Source organism: Protomyctophum bolini (assembly GCF_963924005.1).
Source record: "Protomyctophum bolini genome assembly, chromosome: 5".
Taxonomy (NCBI): Eukaryota; Metazoa; Chordata; class Actinopteri; order Myctophiformes; family Myctophidae; genus Protomyctophum; species Protomyctophum bolini.
In genome coordinates this window covers 28,871,252-28,892,946 of record NC_137866.1, presented here as the reverse complement: position 1 = coordinate 28,892,946, position 21,695 = coordinate 28,871,252, and the positions used below count along the sequence as shown (strand labels likewise).

The following is a 21,695-nucleotide window of genomic DNA, read 5'->3' as shown; positions in this document are numbered from 1 at the left end:
GGGCCATCATTAGAGGGCTCATACAAATACATACTCATACTCATATACATGACCAGATGTCCCCCTTTGCGTGGGACAGTCCCTCATTTCCAAGACCCTGTCCCCACATTGTGACGGCAGGCATCATCAGTGTTGAAATGCCCTAATAGTTTGTCCCCTAATAGTTGGCCTTCTGTTGTAAAGCTCTCTCTCAGTCTATTTTCCTGCAAGAATGGAGGTGGGCAACTTTGACATTTCCGCACTCACTCCAGAGGTCAGAGGGCCACATTGTATATTACATTACTGTCATAGCAAAAATAACCGATCTACAGAGATCAGCTATATTTGAATTGAAATCCTGAATAATTGTGTTGCTATTTTTGAATTATAATCCTGAAAAGTAACATTTGTATTTAATTTCAAATGCATTCAGTTATACTTATGTTAACTTTATGAACTATACAAATACATTACATTGGACATAAAAAAATAATAACATCGCAACACTAGTTATTAAGCTACAAATATAGAAGTAATTAAATATCATCAAAAATAATATATCAGTGTTCAGATATTAACCTGCGGGTCGCATTAAGTGAAGGTGGGGGCCGCCAGTTGCCCATGTAGGCTATAGGCTACAGTACCAAGTCGATATACCACCCATAACCAAACTTAAAATTATAGGCAATATTAGGCATATGGTCAAAAATGACATCAAACTTACCGGTAATTGTGACCACCGCGCTCTGACTTATGGTGCGTTAACAGCTTAAATCACCATAGAATAGGTAGAGAGAGGTCGCACACACCAACAATCCAATTTCAACAGGTTTATTTCTCATCAGGACATCAGGACAAACGTTTCAGGTAACAGCCTTCTTCAGTGTCCACACTGAAGAACAACTCAACACATTTTTACCAAAACATTTCCATAATATTTAACCTATATTCCTTGGCCCTATATACTGTAACAATCATTCAGCTCAATAATGAGTTTCTTACTCCTATGTGCAATGGCAATCCACAAAGACATGTAGTCAGGTCAGCAAAAATGTTCTTTGCTACACCACCTATCCTAGGGCATAGGATCACGTGCAGCACATTGTGAGCTTGTAGATCTTTTTAAAATTAATATTACAGTACACTGGTACACATGAGGCTGCGTTAATCACATTAATCACGCAAAACAACATAATTATGTTATTTCTTGTAATGCTATGTGTTGGTGACAGCTATATGGGTCACGTGGTGTTGCGTGCTACTAGCCTACGTCACTCATAGTAAAGTCAGCTGTTCACAAGGCGGCATTTCATGAATGGAAGGAGAGAGGGGGTGAACGGGGAAGGTCCAACTTCGTTGACCGCGATCGCTTTTATTATGCTGCGATTCACTGTGGTAATGTTCTAACCTTAATAAAATATAACAAAAGCAGTACCCTGGCCTGGAGCAGTGATTCTCATGCAGACAACGACTAAAGCAGCGAGTCTGACAGCTAAAACGTTTCCCCTCTCGGCGTCATACGACATAGACGCCATACACTATGTATGTTTTGGAAAATATTTGCATTAACTAAATCAACAGCCGAAAAACAATGCATATATCCCCGATCTGGTTACTTGCAAACGGCAGTGTGAATGGTCGGCCCGACTCGGGCCCAGGGGTAGAGTGGCTGTATGGTAACTGCAAGATTGCCAGTTCGAACCCGGGCTCCCCCAGAGTTAGTGTCGAAGTGTCCTTGAGCAAGACTCTGAACCCCTAATTGCTCCTGATGTGCTGGTTTGTGCCTTGCATGGTTTCCATCCGCCATCGGTGTATGAATGTGTGTGTGAATGGGTGAATGTAATGCACAATCTATGTAAAGCGCTTTGGATAAAGGCGCTATATAAATGCACCACTTACCATTTTTGGTGGAAAAGGAACCAGAGTGAGTAGACAGAACTGGTACCACTACCATCCTATGACTTGCATTAGAGTGGACCAATTATATGAACCTAGTTTGAAAAAGTGTCCCTTTAACCGCTTAACTCTGCACATTACTTCGTTGTACAATGGTGGTGTACAAAACGGCTCGTTGTGAGCTTGTAGATCTTGCATCACAGCTGTTGTGAGCTTGTAGATTTGCTATTCGGATTATTTAAAAGTCATGAGGCCCAGGCCTAGATCATACATGTGTCTGATATCATTTATCGTCTCAGATGGTCCTTTGAAAAAAGCATGTTTCTGTTTAACCAACTGCTTCTCTGCATATGAATCTTTGCATTTGGACAAAAGCATTTTGCCACCAACTGAAGCTAAGGGTTATGAGTCTTCATGTGTCTTTTTAGATTACTCGATTGACAAAATCTTTTGCTACAAACTTCACAGCTAAGGGGTTTTTCTCCTGTATGAGTTCTCATGTGTATTTTCAGATGCTCGTTGCGAAGAAAGCCTTTGTTACAAACTGTACAAGTCAAGGGTTTTTCTCCCGTATGAGTCATCATGTGTTTCTTTAGAGCACCCTTTTGAGAAAAGCTGTGGTCACAAACCGTACAAGTAAATGGCCGTTCGCCCGTATGTCTCATCATGTGAATTTTAAAACTGCTCTGGCTAATGCAGCCCAGGCCACAAACGGTACAAATAAAAGACTTTTCCCCCGTATGGGTCTTCATGTGTGGTTTTAGTTGCCCAAATTGCCGAAAGCCTTTGTTGCAAACTTCACAAGTAAAAGGCTTTTCACCTGTGTGAGTCCTCATGTGTACTTTTAGAGCATATCTGTGAATACAACCTTGGCCACAAACTGTACACGTAAACGGCTTTTCACCCGTATGGGTTTTCCAGTGCATTTTCAGATTCCACAAGTGTCTAAAGCCTTTGTTGCAAACTTCACAAACAAAGGGCGTTTCCTCTGTGTGAGACTTCATGTGCTTGTTCAGGTTTCCTACACGACTGTACGTTTTGCAACACACCGCACAAGTAAAACGTTCCTTCCCTGTGTGATCGGGGTCCTGCTTCTTGGGGGGGCGCCCGCGCGTGGGCAACAGGGGCAGCTGTGGGGGGGTGCCTACGGGACTGGGAGTCTCGCCTGATGTCCCCACCGCGCGGGTCAGGTCCCGGTCCTTGGGGGAGGGGCTTCCAGTCCCATGACTGGCTGGTGGTCCCACTGATTTAGTGTTCTTCTTGGTGAGGAGGACAGAGGTCCGACGCCCCACCCCCGGTGCCGACGTCGAAGACGACGCGCTCAGATCTGTGTTGAGAGAATGGACATTGGCGACAGACGCTACTTACAACAAGCAAGGTAAACATACTTCTAATGCAGAGAGACAATGTAGTCTGTAGTGCCTCAATAAATTACGACTCGAAGAAAACAAGAACCTCAGCCTAAACAATTATTATCGTTTCAACATGTTGTGTTACGGTTTTGACTACGGTATTGTTAAGCTCCCGTTGTGGAACAGCGGAATTCAGAATCTCAGAATTATTTTGACCAAATAGTCAAAGTTTACATTGAGGTGCCCAGTCTTAGGGTGCCCACTCTTCCTTAGTGCCCACTTAGGGTGGCCACCAGTAAGACCTCAGAAGGAGGACACTTTTCCGGGCATGTTGTGTGGGTAACCAACCCATTCCAATTTCCAATGCGTTTATACTGTACTACACTAAAACCTTTTCATGTCAAGGACCCTCAAATTGATATGCATTTAGCCGCGGACCCCTATATCATAATATAATAATAATGAATTGCATTTTTAGCGCTTTTCCAAGAGCTCAAAACGCTTTACAATGGTTCATTCATTCATACATTGGGAGGTGAAACGGCAAACAGTCGAAACCAGCGTCCTCACTTCCCACATTCACAGACCAATTGGTGGCGAGCTCACACCGACCGACTCATTGGAGGCAATGTAGGGTTCAGTGTCTTGCCCAAGGACACTTCGACATGTGGACAGGAGGAGCTGGTATTAGAAGCACCGACCCAGGGATCATTGGATGACCTGCTCTACCTCCTGAGCCACAGCCACCCTTGTGACCCCCGCAGACCCCTAAAATTATTCCAGCACAAAACCATAGTTCCATGTGACAGAGGGTTCCAAGTTGAATGAAAGTTGCGCTACATGGCAGAAATAGATCAACAATACAAATTATGCTAGTTTTGTGGATTAATTTGTTTTTGTTGCGTGGCCCCCAGACCCCCACCAAATGACCAGAGTTACTTATCACCAAAACAAGACCAGAACCCCCACCACAGGACTCAGGGAATCAATCAATACCTTTGCAATTGATATATTTCAAGTCCAAAAAAATCCACAAGGTTTAATGTTTAACTTTTTGGATTGTTTTTTATTTTTTATAGTGCAATATAAAATATGGTATCAGCTATATTTCTTTATTATTATCATAAAAATTTTTTTACCTTGTGGTTCCTCCTGGACCAGACTGGAGCTCCTCTCCTCCTCGTGTTCAGATGAAACCTCTTTACACACAGACAGGACAGAAGAAGTATGTCGCATCAGCAGCACACAACAAAGTATAGTTATTGATTGAAATTTGTACTCACAGAATGGGTACATTTCAACGAAAGTACAGGTCAATACTGCTACGGGGATAAAACCAGAAAAGGTACTAAGACTTGTTTACATCAGGGTCCTCCATTTTCAATTCATCAGAACATTTAAAGATGTAAATATAGGCTACACTTCTATGAATGAAAAAAAGAAAAGAAAAAAGGAAATCATCATACAGTAAAAAAGGGAAAAGACATGTAAAGTATGGATGGGGCACTGGGGGGTCTTTGACTTTTTTACATGGGCCATCCGTATAGGACTATAGGTGCTCTTTGAGTGGTTTTGAAGGAGTCTAGGGATACCTTTTCTGGGGCGTCAAAACTAGTAGGCTACTTTCACCATAGGGCCCCTGAGAGCGAAGGGCCCTGGGCCACCGTCCCCACTGGACCAATGGCTAATTTGTCCCTGCTTGTAGTTTGCTGAAACCAACCTGTAGTGTTAGGAGAATGGTCCATATCAGAATCAATGTCCAGCAGTTTGTTCTGTCTCTCCAGCAGAGTTTCTAGTGTCTCCATCTCTCTCTGGAAGAGGCTGTACATGAACTCTCCCACCGCGCTGAGGCGCTCCAACACAAACACTCTGACATTAAGCGTCACACTACAAACATCAACACCACGCTGTTTTTCCAAAACACACAATATCTCCTCTCCCACCGACGTCATGTGTTCATTTATCTTCAGCCGTACAGACTCCATTTGACTCATTTTACCTCCTTTAGGAGACATTATATTCAAGGGTTAGTACTCATATAGGCTAATGTGTAGTCATGAAGGAATAGTTATTATCGCTCGAGGATCAACAATTCCACTTTTACATGCTACAGACAGACAATAAACAACACGCATCCGGGTCAACGTGTTACAACTTACAACCTCGGCTCTATGCTTACAACAAGCGTGAGCAGCAAAAGATCCATGCACTGTTGTCTTCCGCCACCTGGTGGAGGTGTGTGTGTGTGTGTGTGTGTGAGAGTGAATGTGTTTTGACTAAATAATCAAATCCTTGAAAAAGTGACAAAACATTAAAGAAAACGTGATAACTTATCACCGAAAAGTTAAACTGGAGTATACTTAGAGGCTTAGACCATACATGACCTGCAGTTGTCCCCCTTTGCATGGGACAGTCCCTCATTTCCAAGACTTTTTAGGCGTCCGCGTCCCACAAATTGAGACTCTGTCCCACATTGTGTTCAAATGCCCTAGTAGTTAGTCCCCTGATAGTTGGCTTTCTGTTGTAAAGCTCTCTCTCATTGTCTATTTTCCTGCAAGATGACTGTTTTTAAGCCTGTAAAAATAACATGAGAAATATCCCCGCCTACTGGCTACATTACCAAGTCGGCCATACGCCCATACCCATGACCAAAGAAAATTGCATTTTAAAATGTGACACCAAAGAGGGGTTTAATAACACAATTATAGGCAATATGTCTATGGTTGAATGACATCAAGGCATTTATGTAATAAGTTGCTAACCTTGTCCCGTCCCGTCCATAGACTGTCCCGTCGCATACAATAATGGTGATATTGATTTGAAATATCATTTATCATCTCAGATGCTCTTTGTTTCTGTTTAACCAACGGCTTCTCTGCATATGAATCTGTGCATTTGGACTAAAGCCTTTAGCCACAAACTGAAGCTAAATGTTATGAGTCTTCATGTGTCTTTTTAGATTACTCAATTGACAAAATGTTTTGCTACAAACCTCACAGCTAAGGGGCTTTTCTCCTGTATGAGTTCTCATGTGTATTTTCAGATAGTCGTTGCGAAGAAAGCCTTTGTTACAAACTGTACAAGTCGAGGGCTTTTCTCCTGTATGAGTCATCATGTGTTTCTTTAGATCACAATTTTTAGAAAAGCCGTGGTCACAAACCGTACAAGTAAATGGTCGTTCCCCCGTATGTCTCATTGTGTGAATTTTAAAACTGCTCTGGCTAATGCAACCCAGGCCACAAACTGTACAAATAAAGGACTTTTCCCCTGTATGGGTCTTCATGTGTGGTTTTAGTTGACCAAATTGCCTAAAGCCTTTATTACAAACTTCACAAGTAAAGGGCCTTTCCCCTGTGTGAGTCCTCATGTGTATTTTTAGATCATATTTTTGAAAATAACCGTGGCCACAAACTGTACATGTAAAGGGCTTTTCCCCTGTATGGGTCTTCCGGTGCGTTTTCAGAGTCCACGAGTGTCTAAAGCCTTTGTTGCAAACTTCACAAACAAAGGGCGTTTCCTCTGTGTGAGACTTCATGTGCTTGTTCAGACTTCCTACGCGACCATATGTTTTGCAACACACCACACAAGTAAAACGTTCCTTCCCTGTGTGATCGGGGTCCTTGGTCTTGGGGGCTGGTCCGGCCGTTTTAGGGTCCGTCTTGGTGAGGAGGACAGAGGTCCGAGGCCCCACCCTCGAAGCCAACGTCGAAGACGACTCGCTCAGATCTGTGGTGAGAGATGGACATTGACGACAAACACTACTTACAATAAGCACGGTAAACACATACTTCTAATGCAGAGACAGTGTAGTGCCTCAGTAAAGTAGGATCACGAGTGAAACAATAACCTTAACAATTACTATCATTTTGACATTGTGTTACTCTTGTGCAGTCAATGGCCCTTTTAGATTTGACTACGGTATTGTAAAGCTCCCGACAGCAGTCATTTTGGAAAGAACTCTCAGATTTCTTAGAGCCAATTTTACATTGAGGTGGCCACTCTTCCTTAGTGCCCACTTAGGCCCCATCTCAGTTCCGTGTGATGTGATGCCTCTTGGAACTATGACTGGTGGCCTTCTGTTGGCACTGTTTCTTTATTGTCTATGTACTGTCTGTGATCTGTTTGTTTGCATGTTTTATGTATATCCTGATGACTGCTGTGCACAAAACAAATTTCCGAAAGGACAAATAAAGTATCTATCTATCTACTTAGGTTCGCCACCAGTAGTACCAGTATAGTAGCTTGTAGATTGGCTGTTTTCAAATATAATGTAACATAAAACAATCACTTTGTGACATGTTGTAAGCTTTTGATCATCAATTTGCGCTATTTTGTACATTTTTGGAAAGCAAAAGATTATAAAAAAATGTGCCAGTGATTTACTTGTATATTTAAGTTATTTGTCATATCTGCCCTTTGCCATTTGTGATTACGAAGAAACAGAAATACAAATTGTAACCTTCCAGTTCCAATGTTCAATGCGAAAAAACACAATGAAATCGTTAATCGCAATTATTTGTGTGACAATTGTGTGACAGCTCTAACTACATGTGACATGATGTGTGTGCGACGTGCGTTCTCCATTGTAGGGAAGTTTTTATTGGACTTTGTGAGGCTCCCGTTTTAACCGAGCCCGAGGAGGCCGTTGGGCATACAGCAAAGGCCTTTAATGTAGTGTGACAGGAAACAGGGAAAGAGATGGGGGGAAAGACATGCAGCAAAGGTCGTCTGGATCGGAATTCGAACCCACGACACGCTGTCAGGCTGGATTACCAGTCTAGGTGCCCGGATCGCTAGACTGGCCCAGGCCGTATCCGCTATATTTCTTTATTATTTCTAATTCTGGGTGCCTGCCATGCAATGGCAGAAACACAGGTTGAAATCCGCAACACATACTTAATCGTAATAATCGTAATATATGTTCCGAAACTTTGACCTCTATGGCCGGCCGCACGATTTACCAAAGCCCCGCAATACATAAAAACGTGCGGCTCAGCCGGGAATGGTGTGCTTGTGCTTTTCTTTCCGTTTCGGGTTACCGTGCCGACGTAATTCGCAACAAACGATGCGGAAAATGCCCCATTCAAAGTCAATGGGGAAACGCGGGTAAAAACAGAAAACGACACGTTACTTTGGAGCCACATTACTCTGGCATACTATTACGTAGAAACACGTACCTCAGCACACAACCTCAGCACACGAGGCCATCGACTTTGTTGTGGTTCAGACGGAATTAGAATACGTTGCACGGTTTGCCCGCTATCGCAGTTCAAAGTGTGTGTGTTCTGAGCAAAAATCTCTACGCAGAGTGTCACACGCCCAGAGAGAGACTGGCTCAGAGTGAGAAGCCACTGTGAAGACTGTACCGAAATTCTCCGAACAAATCGTCCTCACGGCCAAAATAATAACTTTACACGCATGGGTTTCGGTGATTTTGTAGCCACTCGTCCTCTTTCACCCAATGTCACAACCACAGCCCAGATACATACGGTACGTGAACTACAGCCCTGAAAGCGACAGGTGTACCATCATAATGTGTCATAAAACTCCAGGTCTCCAGGTCTTATTACCTAACTTGAGTAAACTAAAGACCTGGAGGCGTGTTCAATGCCATTTGGCTATTCTGAGTGGCCAAAGTTAGGTAATAAGACCTGGTACTTAAGACACGCAAAATACAGCCCCATGTATTATTATTACTATCCCACCAAGAGAATCAGAGTAGGGTCGGACGTGGTGTCTGGTTGCTAGGGCCGAGCTTACCAGCACTCCACTTGCCTCCACACTTCCACAGACTATTCTAGGCTTATTATCCCTAATCCCACCCTCAATATCTTCACATATTGTACAGTTAATGTATTGTTCAGGCACATTTCAGCCACCTCTTTTTCCCATTAAGACCACTCTACGCAACATCATCAAACAGCGACCCACAGTCGTGCACCTATGGCAACATCTTTTCCCCTGTGGCGCTAGAGCGAGACTGGCTGCAGCCTCATTATTATTATCATTTATTTCTTTACCTTGTGGTTCCTCCTGGACCAGACTGGAGGGTCCAGCAGGAACCAAAAGGTAAATAATACGTTGTGGAGGTCCTGGTTCCTCCTGGACCACACAGGAGCTCCTCTCCTCATGTTGTGGAGGTCCTGGATCCTCCTGGACCACACAGGAGCTCCTCTCCTCATGTTGTGGAGGTTCCTCCTGGTCCAAACTGGAGCTCCTCTCCTCCTCATGTTCAGATGAAACCTCTGTACACACAGACAGAAGGAGGACAGAAGACATATAGTAGGCCAGGTGTTCCCAAACTTTTTTGGACCAGGTACCCCTTTTGGGGTAGATATTTTTCCAGGTACCCCCTCATCCTCGCAACACGGATAACAATATATTTACAACCACAAGCAGTGTTTCCTGCAGGAAAAAGCTTTGGCATGGTGCTGGGCACAGGCCGCAATTTTGATTAATTAATTAATTTGATTAATTAATTAATTAATAAGATTAATACATTAAGATTAATTTGTATTATTGCTCTTGTATTGCTATTGGAGACACTTGGGGGACACTGGGGGACACTGGGCAGGCACTGAGGAGGCACTGGGGAGACACTGGGAAGGCACTCGGGGGGCACACTGGGGAGGCATTGGGGAGGCACTCGGGGGGACACTGGGGAGGCACTCGGGGGGACACTGTCTAAATGTATACGTCTAAATGTATACGTCTAAATGTAGACGTCTAAAGTTAGACGTCTAAATGTATACGTCTAAATGTAGACGTCTAAATGTAGACGTCTAAATGTGTACGTCTTCTCTTATGGGGGTCCCTGGCATATCTTTTCAAATGGGGGTCCACAGGCTAAGTAGTGTCAATTTGGGGGTCCTTGACATGAAAAAGTTTGGGAACCACTGCTTTAAACACTTTAGCACTTTATGAACATGAACAAAATAGATGGGTCCCCCCTGGAACTCCCTCAGGTACCCCTGGGGGTCCCCGGACCCCACTTTGGGAACCACTGTAGTAGGCTACCTTTATTGGAAGGATAATCCATGTAGACAAACAGAATAAGAGCTCTCCCAAAGATAGCCGCTCCAACCCCACCGGTATAACCGGTTCAACCCAAAATTAATATGGCAACGTAGGCTATGTGGCGTAACACACATAAAGTATAGTTAATCTAGTATCTTAGCTACTTATTAATTGTAGCTAAACTCATGCTGAAACCAACCTGCAGTGTTAGAAGGAGAATGGTCAATATCAGAATCAACGTCCAGCAGTTTGTTCTGTCTCTCCAGCAGAGTTTCTAGTGTCTCCATCTCTCTCTGGAAAAGGTTGTACATGAACGCTCCCACCGCGCTGAGGCGCTCCAACACAAACACTCTGACATTAAGCGTCACACTACAAACATCAACACCACGCTGTTTGTCCAAAACACACAATATCTCCTCTCCCACCGACGTCATGTGTCCATTTATCTTCAGCCGTACAGACTCCATTTGACTACTTTTACCTCCTTTAGGACACATTTTCCCCAAGCGTTCTGTTCCTACTGTAATATATTAATAATATAATGTGTAGAGCTCTATGTAATATTATTTTGGGCACAAATATCAACAACACGCCGCCATGACACCATTCTTCCAACACGCATCGACGCATGTACTTCTGGGTCAAGCGTTCAGTGCAGTAAAAGTTCCAGGTTGTTGTTTTTCGCCCCCTAGTGGTGGGGGAGGTCCAATGTTCTATTTCAGTGGTTTTCAACAGAGACCAATGTCCATTATTTATTTGGATTTGAATTTTGAGCCACGGACCACCATTTGATGACATTTAGTTTGTTGTCGTTGGATACGATTTTGTCCACAATTTGGGAGGGATGAAGATGAAGTTTTGATTGTATTGATGTTGGTACCATTAAGAGACAACAGACAAATCTAATTTAATTGTGTAGACTTCTTGTAAATTAACAAGTTAATAAGTAATGCGTTTTACAATGATGTAACTCTCAAAGTGATCTAAAGATCTATAAGGGTCCATTTGGATTTGGTTACCAACTCTCCGTCATTTAGCATGGGGACCACCTGGAACCCCCCTCAAGGACCACTGGTGTTCCAGTGGTGATGTATTTTCACCTTGAGGCCACAAGCTGACTCAACCATGAGCCAACATGCAGAATGTGATGTTGACTTTTAGACAGTGCTGGACAGTTTGACAGACATATGGACATGATGTTTTATTAAAATGTGTGTTACTGTTCAATTGTGGTATTAATTTATTGTGTAAAAAAAAACAAAAAAAAACAGGGAAAAATCATCATAATGGTTAATAAACTGTAACAACCATAATCAATATGGTTGTGCAAGGGGTGCCCAAAAGGTAGATCACAAAGACTGAGGAGGTAGACCACACATGCCCCTAAAATATATAATTGAAATATAAAACAAAGGCGCATCTGCTACTTGAATTAAGGCCCCACATTTTGTGTTGTCCCTGTTTAGTATGTCAAGTATGTCTTCGTCTTGTTTGTGAAATTATACACTACACACGCACGCACGCACGCACACACACACACACACACACACACACACACACACACACACACACACACACACACACACAACACTGTTGCAGAATGGCCACATGATACATCTGATCTGACCTGATTTAACTTGCAAATAACAGTGTGGACAGTCAGTCAGTCAGTCAGTCAGTCAGTCAGCCAGCCAGTCAGTCCTAAAGATCAGCTCTGAGAAACAAATCAAGAAAAAGCCTTACTTTAATCGTCCTGACTCTGGCCAAAATAGAAGCTCTACAAGCTCACAATGTGTCATAAGTGTTCATTTGGTGTAGATGGAAAAATAAGTGTTCATATTCAGTTGAGTTGCAACTAAAGTGATTAAAAAGCAACAGACCTATAATAATAGCCCACATTACAAATGTATCCATCATCAGTCAATGCCACATTCCACAGGAACTAAAAGATGGCGAGAGTAACTTTTCAAAAAAGGAAGCAAACTAGATACGGGCAACTACCGCCCTGTTTCCATTCTATGTTCCACCTCAAAGGTCATAGAGAGACTAATTTACGAGCAAATTAGCAGTTATTTAAGTGAACGCAAGCTGCTGTTCGAATTTCAATCTGGTTTCAGAACATCGCACTCCACTGCTTTACGCTAGCATTGGTTCTCAAAGTGGGGTCCGGGGACTGCCAGCGGTCCTCAAGGGGGTTCCAGGTGGTCCCCAGCTAAAAAGATGATGATGATGATGATGCATGATGATAAGAACACCCGCCCTTCACACAAGTGTGATTTTCTTTTTTTAATCATGAAAATGTGTGCAAAGTAAGTGCAAACACATCTTTAACCCATGCTTCTGGGGGTCCCTCGCTCGAACAACATAGTGTACCTTGTGAAAGCGATCACATTATTAAAACTTGCATTTGTAGTTATTTTAACGTAATTTAACAGACTAATCAACGCAGATAGACAAAGAGACATTCCTGTATTTTTAAAAGTACATTTATTTATTTTCCCCTGGAGCCAGAGGAGTCTTGCACAGGCCTTGCTATCTGTATGGACGGTACATTTGAGTATTCTTGAAGTACAAGTTGACACACAATACACAGACAGAAGGACACACAAAAGCGCTTATACTAGTGGTTCCCAAAGTGGGGTCCCCAGGGGTCCTTGAGGGAGTTCCAGGGGGTCCCCAACTCCCTATGCAGCTAAATGATAGTTTGTAACCAAATTTAAATGGACCCTTATGCACAGGTCTGTATCTCATGAAAAAGTTTGGGAACCACTGGCTTAGGCCTCACTCACACCTAAGACACACGCAAGACACACTTGTGTCCTGTGTCTTCTGTGTGTTATGGCCGCCTCAATGCATTTCCAATGGGAGTCACATGGTTTGAAGACACAACCTTGTTGCATGGGAGGGGGGGTGGCAGAAGACAGCCATGCAACAAGGTTGTGTCATGAAACCATAGAGTAATAAAAGGATAGAGACCGAACCGGAGCCTTAGCCCCGCCTGCTTGCTATTAATTTCGATGGAAGTTGCTCAGTGGCGTTTTGAAGCCGGAAGTACAATTATAACTCAATGGCTCGAGTGAGCGGAAAGTGCTGCAGTTCCTCTTTTCGCCAGTAGGTAGTGGCAGCCCTCAACGTTGGATAGCCGTAAGGCTCATACATAGTCTGGATTTTCGGTGGTTAGGTGACCACCGAACTACAACATGACGTCACGAGCCGCGGTGAAGAGCAAACCACCGCCACCGCTCCAGCCCTTCTCTCTGTTTTTACTCACCACCGCTCAACGTTATTTCAGCTCCGGTGGTCAGCTCACCACCAGAGCGGTGGTCACCTCACCACCGAAAATCCAGACTATGAATAGGCCTTTACTGGGGGCTTGCATGAAACCATGTGACACCCATTGGAAGGCGGCCATGACACACAGAAGACACAGGACACAAGTGTGTCTTAGGTGTGAGTGAGGCCTTATACAGCAGGAGGAAAAAGGATATTTGTTTCACAAGGACTTTATATTCTTAGAGCTCCCCCTGGTGTCCTGCTGGGATATGACGAAGTCCAGGATGAGCTTGGCGGTCCTGCGGGGTCTCTCCATCGCCACCCAGTGTCCACAGTTCTCCAGAAGGTCCACTCGGCATGTCGGCAAGGTCTCTACGATGACCGCAGCTCCAGACACATCCACCACCTATAAGATGATAAATAATATCAATCATTCATATGAGAATAACATGTAGGCAGGGTTTCTGCGATGACTGCACCTCCAGACACATCTACCACCTAGACAAGAACATTTATATGAGAAAAGCACGTATAGGCAAGGTCTCTGCAATCACCATCCAGACAGATATTACAGATGGGGGTCGGCGGCCAAATACATTGACATGAAAAGGGTTCAGCACCACTTCAGAAACAAAGGTTTTTCAGAAAACTGTTAGGATTTAGAAGACATTTCTTTTTAGAATCGGCCTCAGTCCGAAATGGGTTATATGAGAGTAAAGTTTGCATTCATCAGAGATATCGTTGTGTTGTGAGCTTGTAGATAAATGGTGCATTTACATAGCGCCTTTATCCAAGGCGCTTTACATAGATTGTGCATTACATTCACCCATTCACACACACATTCATACACCTTTACATAGATTGTGCATTACATTCACCCATTCACACACATTCATACACATTCACCTTTACATAGATTGTGTATTACATTCACCCATTCACGCACATTCATACACCTTTACATAGATTGTGCATTACATTCACCCATTCACACACACATTCATACACCAATGGCAGATGAAACCATGCAAGGCACCAACCTGCACATCGGGAGAAATTAGGGGTTCAGAGTCTTGCTCAAGGACACTTGGACACTAACTCTGGGGGAGCCCACAGGGTTCTGACTGGGAACTTTCCGGTTCCCAAGCGGCCTCGCTCTACCCCCTAGGCCAGTGCTGCTATTAGATCGCTCTACCCCCTAGGCCAGTGCTGCTATTAGATCGCTCTACCCCCTAGGCCAGTGCTGCTATTAGATCGCTCTACCCCCTAGGCCAGTGCTGCTATTAGATCGCTCTACCCCCTAGGCCAGTGCTGCTATTAGATCGCTCTACCCCCTAGGCCAGTGCTGCTATTAGATCGCTCTACCCCCTAGGCCAGTGCTGCTATTAGATCGCTCTACCCCCTAGGCCAGTGCTGCTATTAGATCGCTCTACCCCCTAGGCCAGTGCTGCTATTAGATCGCTCTACCCCCTAGGCCAGTGCTGCTATTAGATCGCTCTACCCCCTAGGCCAGTGCTGCTATTAGATCGCTCTACCCCCTAGGCCAGTGCTGCTATTAGAACGTAATTGGTGTAGAGGTGGAAAAAAAGAGTCAGAGCCCAGAAGACAGACTGGGCCTGTTTACCAATATAGACCGCTATGGTAATAAATATTGCATTATAACCTACGAAACCTCGAGTTGGAGTAACATGTTAATGTTAGTAACATGTCATCATCACCAACTCATACCGGCTTTATGAAACAGAACCATAATATGTTATGAATGGTGTTATGCTGAATATTCTTACCTGGTCTTGTTTCCCCCATATCAGCTGCAGCGGTGCACTGATCAGGTGCAGGTGCTCCTGTAAGGCATATCGTGACTTTTCACCGATGAGCTCCATGAAAACTGAAGAGAGAACACAGACAAGGTTATCAGACACATTTCAGCCTATAAATCTACAACGGTTTAGACCTGATGTAGAAAAGTCTTCCGAAAGAATATATATTCAAAGATTTGTGCTGCATTTTCACGATTTTTCAAAAATAGCAGACCTACAAGCTCATAGCGTGCCACTCGGTGGCGCGCTATGTGTGTGTGTGTGTGTGTGTGTACTAACCTTGTTGATAAAAGTCATTGTGAGGAAGCCGGACGTCCACCAAGCCTTGAAGAATCTACAGTATGATGTACAAATAAAGTAAAATAAATAAATAATGATAATGATAATAATAACAAGAAGGCAGAAAATGTTGTGTAAATGGCTATATTATAATATTGTTTAAAAATTTTAACAACACACATGTTACTAAATCTTTTCAGATGAGGGTCTGTGCTGTGGCCAAATACATGTATATTAGTTTGGGGGTCCATGATTTGAAAACGTTTGAGAACCAGAGATGTTCTAATAAAATATCACAAATGAAAACGTTTGTAAGACCAAGTCCTAATTGCGTGATGTATAATCACAATAAAATGTACATAATGTGTACATGAACTTGGTAGATCTGCTTCTAGCTCCTGTGGCCCTAATACATGAGTATTAGTGAAGTATTGTGAAGATGAATATCCTTCGGGACAATAAAGATTATTATTATTATTATTAAATACGTGAGTATACAGAGTCACAATATGTAACTGTAGATCGTTTTGAAATTTGTCTTAGCTTTCTATTTGTAAACCTACAGTATGTAATTCACATCTTCTGATGTATTGTGATATTGTATTACTCGACGACACTGAAAATGAGTTTAATTACTTATTATTAGAAAAATCGTGAAAATGTGACACAAATCTTTGAATACTGTATATAGAGCAAACTTTTTTAACTCGAACCTTTGCTTCCTGGGGGATGGTGACAACTCATGACAATAAACACAATTTTTTAATTCTTAGAAAGAAGAAAAAAGGGCAGGGTTCAACACTTTTTTGTTGTTGTTTTTCTTCTTTCTAATTATTTGTTCTGCCCAAAAACAATGTGTTTATTGTCATGATTTATCACGGTCCGAGTTGGCTTTGTCCGAGGCTTACAGGTCTTTAAATAAATACTTTCTGAAATGTCTATGGGGAAAAATGAGTGGGAAATTCTCTTCTGGGACGCTCGTCGTCATGAAAGGGGACTGTGCCGCTCTATAGATGTTATGGTAATGGGCAGACCTGCTGTGGGATGGGATCTTAAAGCTGTATAGATGTTGCTATGGTAACAGACCTGCTGTGGGATGGGATCTTGAAGCTGTGTAGATGTTGCTATGGTAACAGACAGACTTGCTGTGGGATGGGATCTTAAAGCTGTATAGATGTTGCTATGGTAACAGACAGACTTGCTGTGGGATGGAATCTTAAAGCTGTATAGATGTTGCTATGGTAACAGACAGACCTGCTGTGGGATGGGATCTTAAAGCTGTATAGATGTTGCTATGGTAACAGACAGACTTGCTGTGGGATGGAATCTTAAAGCTGTATAGATGTTGCTATGGTAACAGACAGACTTGCTGTGGGATGGAATCTTAAAGCTGTATAGATGTTGCTATGGTAACAGACCTGCTGTGGGATGGAATCTTGAAGCTGTATAGATGTTGCTATGGTAACAGACAGACCTGCTGTGGAATGGGATCTTGAAGCTGTATAGATGTGGCTATGGTAACAGACAGACCTGCTGTGGAATGGGATCTTGAAGCTGTATAGATGTTGCTATGGTAACAGACCTGCTGTGGGATCTTGAAGCGGACGTGTGAGCAGAGCCTCAGCATGTCCTCCATCTCCTCGGGCGTGGCGGGGATCAGAGGAACGCTCAGCGCGTAGTGGTTGTGCTCCAGATCCTCCACGTGGTTGGAGAACTTACTGTCACACCGATGTCTGACACCTGCAGGGTTAAAGGTTTACCCTCACACCGATGTCTGACACCTGCAGGGTTAAAGGTTTACCCTCACACCGATGTCTGACACCTGCAGGGTTAAAGGTTTACCCTCACACCGATGTCTGACACCTGCAGGGTAAAGGTTTACCCTCACACGATGTCTGACACCTGCAGGGTTAAAGGTTTACCCTCACACCGATGTCTGACACCTGAGGGTTAAAGGTTTACCCTCACACCGATGTCTGACACCTGCAGGGTTAAAGGTTTACCCTCACACCGATGTCTGACACCTGCAGGGTTAAAGGTTTACCCTCACACCGATGTCTGACACCTGAGGGTTAAAGGTTTACCCTCACACCGATGTCTGACACCTGCAGGGTTAAAGGTTTACCCTCACACCGATGTCTGACACCTGCAGGGTTAAAGGTTTACCCTCACACCGATGTCTGACATCTGCAGGATTAAAGGTTTACCCTCACACTGATGTCTGACACGACACCTGAGGGTTAGAACATTACCCTCACACCGATGATTAACTAAGTACTTTTACTTAAGTACTGTACTGAAGTACAATTTGAGGTATTTGTACTTTACTTGAGTGTTTCCAATTTCCAATACTACATCTCCACAGAGCCAACATTTTTACTTTTACTCCACTACAATTATTTGAAAACTTTAGTTACTAGTTAGTTGAAGTTACTAGTACTAGAAAACATACATTAACCACTTCAACCCAGTACATTTCGGCATTTGAAAATAGCTGATCTACAAGCTCACAATGCGTCGCGTTGCGACGTGAGCTTGTAGATCTGCTATTTTCAATAGATTTTGTACACATTTTGAACTTTTACTTTTAGTACTTTCTGTGTTAGCCAATACCGAATACAGATACCAGAGTTGTGATCTTGTGTTGTTTTTATAGATATCTAGCTATATATCTCGTGTTGTGTTTATAGAAGACTCCTCACTCAAATGTGCACTTGCAGTTTGGGCAACTCGAAAGCAAACTCCACATGTCCCAACATCTTATTTACCTGCCATAGTGTCAACGCCTTACCCCTGTGTCGGATCGGTGGTTAGACTGGCATATAGTCACCGATACCGATAAGACCCGATATGACAATAAGGGCCGATACCAATACTTTTCCGATACCGATACAGTAACGGGACATCTCTAGTTAAAGGTTTACCCTCACACTGATGTCTGAGACCTGTGAGGGTTCAAAGTTTAACTTCACATGGATGTCAACTGGATTCAGTTCAAAAACTGTTACAATACTTAAAGGGGAATTCTGGAGAATCCAGAGAGACTAGCCATGTTGTTCTTACCTTAATCTGAGGTTATTATATATCCTAGAATGAGCCCAGAGCACACCACGGCTCCGACCATGCATGCGCACTGGATGACACGCATACACACACGCGCGTGCACACACACACTGACCGTCGGGACAGATGAGAGTGACGCTGCAGACATCAGAAGGATAGCAGGCTGCATAAACTCCTGCTACGTTTCCTCCCATGGACGTTCCAACCAGGTGGAATGCTCTCCTGTTCAGACGGATGCTTTCTACAAACTGGAAGATAATTACAACCAATTAAAACCTTTCTACAAACTAGACATGCCCCACACACACACACACACACACACACACACACACACACACACACACACACACACACACACACACACAGAGAACACTGTTAGGATTTAGAAGCCTTTTATTTTTTTAATGGGCCTCATGCAGGTCTAAAATGGGTTAATGAGCTAACAGGTCAAAGCACATGTGATGTGAGAGCTTAGCTCTATACCTGACGGATTCGGCGGACCTGTCCCTCAATGGAGTAGTCGTCTGAGTTGTTGGTCCGAGTGGTTTCTTCATGGCCAGGCATGTCCACACACACTATGTGCAAATGTTTAGGCAGATACTGAGGAAATAGTTAGAGAAAATTTGCAAAATGTGTGGCAAATCTGCACACAAAAATGTGTTCATAAAGGTGGCTACTATAACATATACATTTGTTCCAACCCAATTCCCTTGGGAAACTTTGTGACAGTTGCTGAAAGTTGGGGTACCATTAACAGCCAATATAAGGCAAAATATCCATATATGGCCAGTACAGAATTCATTCCATGTGTTGATCTGACCCTCATGAGGCCAAAGTGCCAGCACTCGCCCAGCAGTCTGCTGTCACCCAGGCGGATGCCTGCACGCGACCTAGTAGTATGTTGGTACCTTGACGACAGTGAGCCATGAGTCTTTGTGAGCAGAGAATCCATGCAGAATGAGGATGGACAGCCTCAGTAGTAGTATAGTAGTAGTAGTAGCAGTAGTAGTAGTAGTAGTAGTAGGCCTAGTATTGGTATTAGTATTAAAACACATTCCGTCCGTAGGACATCGTGAAACGTCATAGGGAAGCAAGCCGAGGGGTCCATACGACGTCCCCAGACGTCCTAGCGCATCTTCAATGATACCGGACGAGAGAGGAATATTCTGAATTATTTTCCTTTTTTTAATTTGTCAGTTCACCTTTCGGCTACCGTATGCTCATGTTAGCTTACCGTTGACTTAGCTCCGTGGTTTTGAACGGATCGATATACCAGCGCTTAATTTCTGCTCCTCATCCGTCTCTCCCACAAAATATGAATGCTTTTTGGATCATATATCGTATAAATTAAAACGATGCAATGGAAGCTAGCAATGTAAAGAAAACTTTTTTGAGCAGATTTTTTCTGGGTCGTGGGTTTCAGAGTAAAAGAGACCATGTCTTTCCGGCACCCCATAGCTTCTATTTTGAAGGAATCCCGGCACCGATTGTGTTATGTTGGTACCTTGACGACAGTGAGCCATGAGTCTTTGTGAGCAGAGAATCCATGCATCATGAGGATGGACGGTCTCAGACCTCCTGCCTTTCCTCTGGACGAGAAGCAGAAACGATATCCTCCACAGTCCGCAAAACGGATCTGCAAGCCCAGGGTCCTCCTCCAGTACCTATAGAGATGATAACAGATCTGTAAACCCTCCTCTATGGGAGGAGGAGAGGATGGTGACACTTAAATTTTCAACTGCTGCTTCGCAGCTTTCATCACATTTTCCTTAGCAGTGTGTCCTTTTCTTTCTGTTGACACACACACACACACACACACACACACACACACACACACACACACACACACACACACACACACACACACACACACACACACACACACACACACACACACACACACACACACACACACACACACACACACACACACACACATACCAGTAATAGACCTTTATGAGTGCAGAGGGCCACAGCAGAAAGACTGCTACAAAAGCCAGGATGGGAATGGCCAGCGTTGCCCCGGCAATGACAAACAGATTCAACACTTCTGGATCAGCAGCCATGATGGTTTCACCTGGAGAGATGAACACATTATTATTATTATTGTGAGGATCAGCAGCCATTCTGACAACATCAACACATTATATTGCAGTATGATCACTCATGCCCATAATGGTAACCCATGGATAACATGCAATATGCCAATAGACTATATATAGGTATAGGTGTTGTAGTACTCGAGTCCTTGACTCGTCTCAAGTCCACATTTTCATCTACTCGGTCTCGTCTCGGTCTCGGTGCTCTTATCATTATACATCATCATACATCATCTCATGAACAACTGAATGTATGTGATTGGTTAGCCGATTTGCTCGTCTAAATACATTTTCCCTTCATTGTCAATGGCAATTAATGTCTGTGTTGCGTCACATTTGAGGCACATGGCCTAATTTCTCAATAGATACTCAATAGAAAATATGAGACATGTGGGTACAAAAGCTGTATATAGGAGGGGCTAATCTGGTTTCGGTATCGACTCGGACTCTACCCCCTCCCGCACTCAGTCTTAACTCGGACTCCCCCCCTCGGACTTGGTCTTGAGTTGGACTTGCTTTAGGTGGACTCGACTACAACACTATACATGTATGCCCTGCATGCATGCCACATGGTAACCCATGGATAACATGGTGGGGGAGGGTAACTTGTAATCAATATCTGACACACATACAGTGAGTACAATGCTTTGTGTCATGTTGTCATGGCGAGACACTTTCATAAGCATGAGCTCTCCAACATTATCTACATTGACATCCAACTTGCATTCTGTGTTGAATCATGCACTAATCCAAGTACATTATTTCTGAAATCTATTTAAAACATTATGTAAACTTACTTCATCAGTTGATTTTTTTTAAAATTCCTCGTATTTTCTGTCACAAGCCGACTATTGACGATGACAATCCAGCAGATTCTAATCTATTTACACATAGATTGATGTAGATATGACTTTTTT

At 43.4% G+C, this 21,695-nt stretch overlaps 2 protein-coding genes across 2 annotated transcripts; both read right to left on the bottom strand.

Moving 5' to 3' along the window:
- Window positions 1-917: 917 nt before the first annotated feature.
- Window positions 918-5,345, bottom strand: LOC308315270 (uncharacterized protein). Its single transcript, XM_080763156.1, has 3 exons — window positions 4,948-5,345; window positions 4,367-4,426; window positions 918-3,202 (listed from the first exon to the last, which is right to left on the bottom strand). Exons 1-3 carry the CDS (start codon window positions 5,240-5,242, stop codon window positions 2,271-2,273), a joined length of 1,287 nt encoding a protein of 428 aa, XP_080619282.1. The 5' UTR covers window positions 5,243-5,345; the 3' UTR covers window positions 918-2,270.
- An 8,392-nt stretch (window positions 5,346-13,737) lies between these two features.
- abhd6b (abhydrolase domain containing 6, acylglycerol lipase b) lies at window positions 13,738-20,745 on the bottom strand (the record flags this gene model as incomplete). The annotated part of the gene is made up of 8 exons (XM_080762865.1): window positions 13,738-13,923; window positions 15,305-15,405; window positions 15,617-15,671; window positions 17,199-17,356; window positions 18,795-18,927; window positions 19,163-19,279; window positions 20,184-20,343; window positions 20,621-20,745. The coding sequence occupies 8 exons, from the start codon at window positions 20,743-20,745 to the stop codon at window positions 13,738-13,740; spliced, it is 1,035 nt and encodes a 344-aa protein (XP_080618991.1).
- Between the last annotated feature and the right edge of the window lie 950 nt (window positions 20,746-21,695).

What these genes read in the sequence shown, in the direction of transcription:
- LOC308315270 (XM_080763156.1), bottom strand. Translation starts at nt 5,242, where the DNA reads ATGTCTCCTAAAGGAGGTAAAATGAGTCAAATGGAGTCTGTACGGCTG. An exon ending in CCATTCTCCTAACACTACAG is followed by an intron (nt 4,427 to 4,947) that starts GTTGGTTTCAGC and finishes CTGTGTGTAAAG; the next exon opens with AGGTTTCATCTGAACACGAG. An exon ending in GGTCCAGGAGGAACCACAAG is followed by an intron (nt 3,203 to 4,366) that starts GTAAAAAAATTT and finishes CTCTCAACACAG; the next exon opens with ATCTGAGCGCGTCGTCTTCG.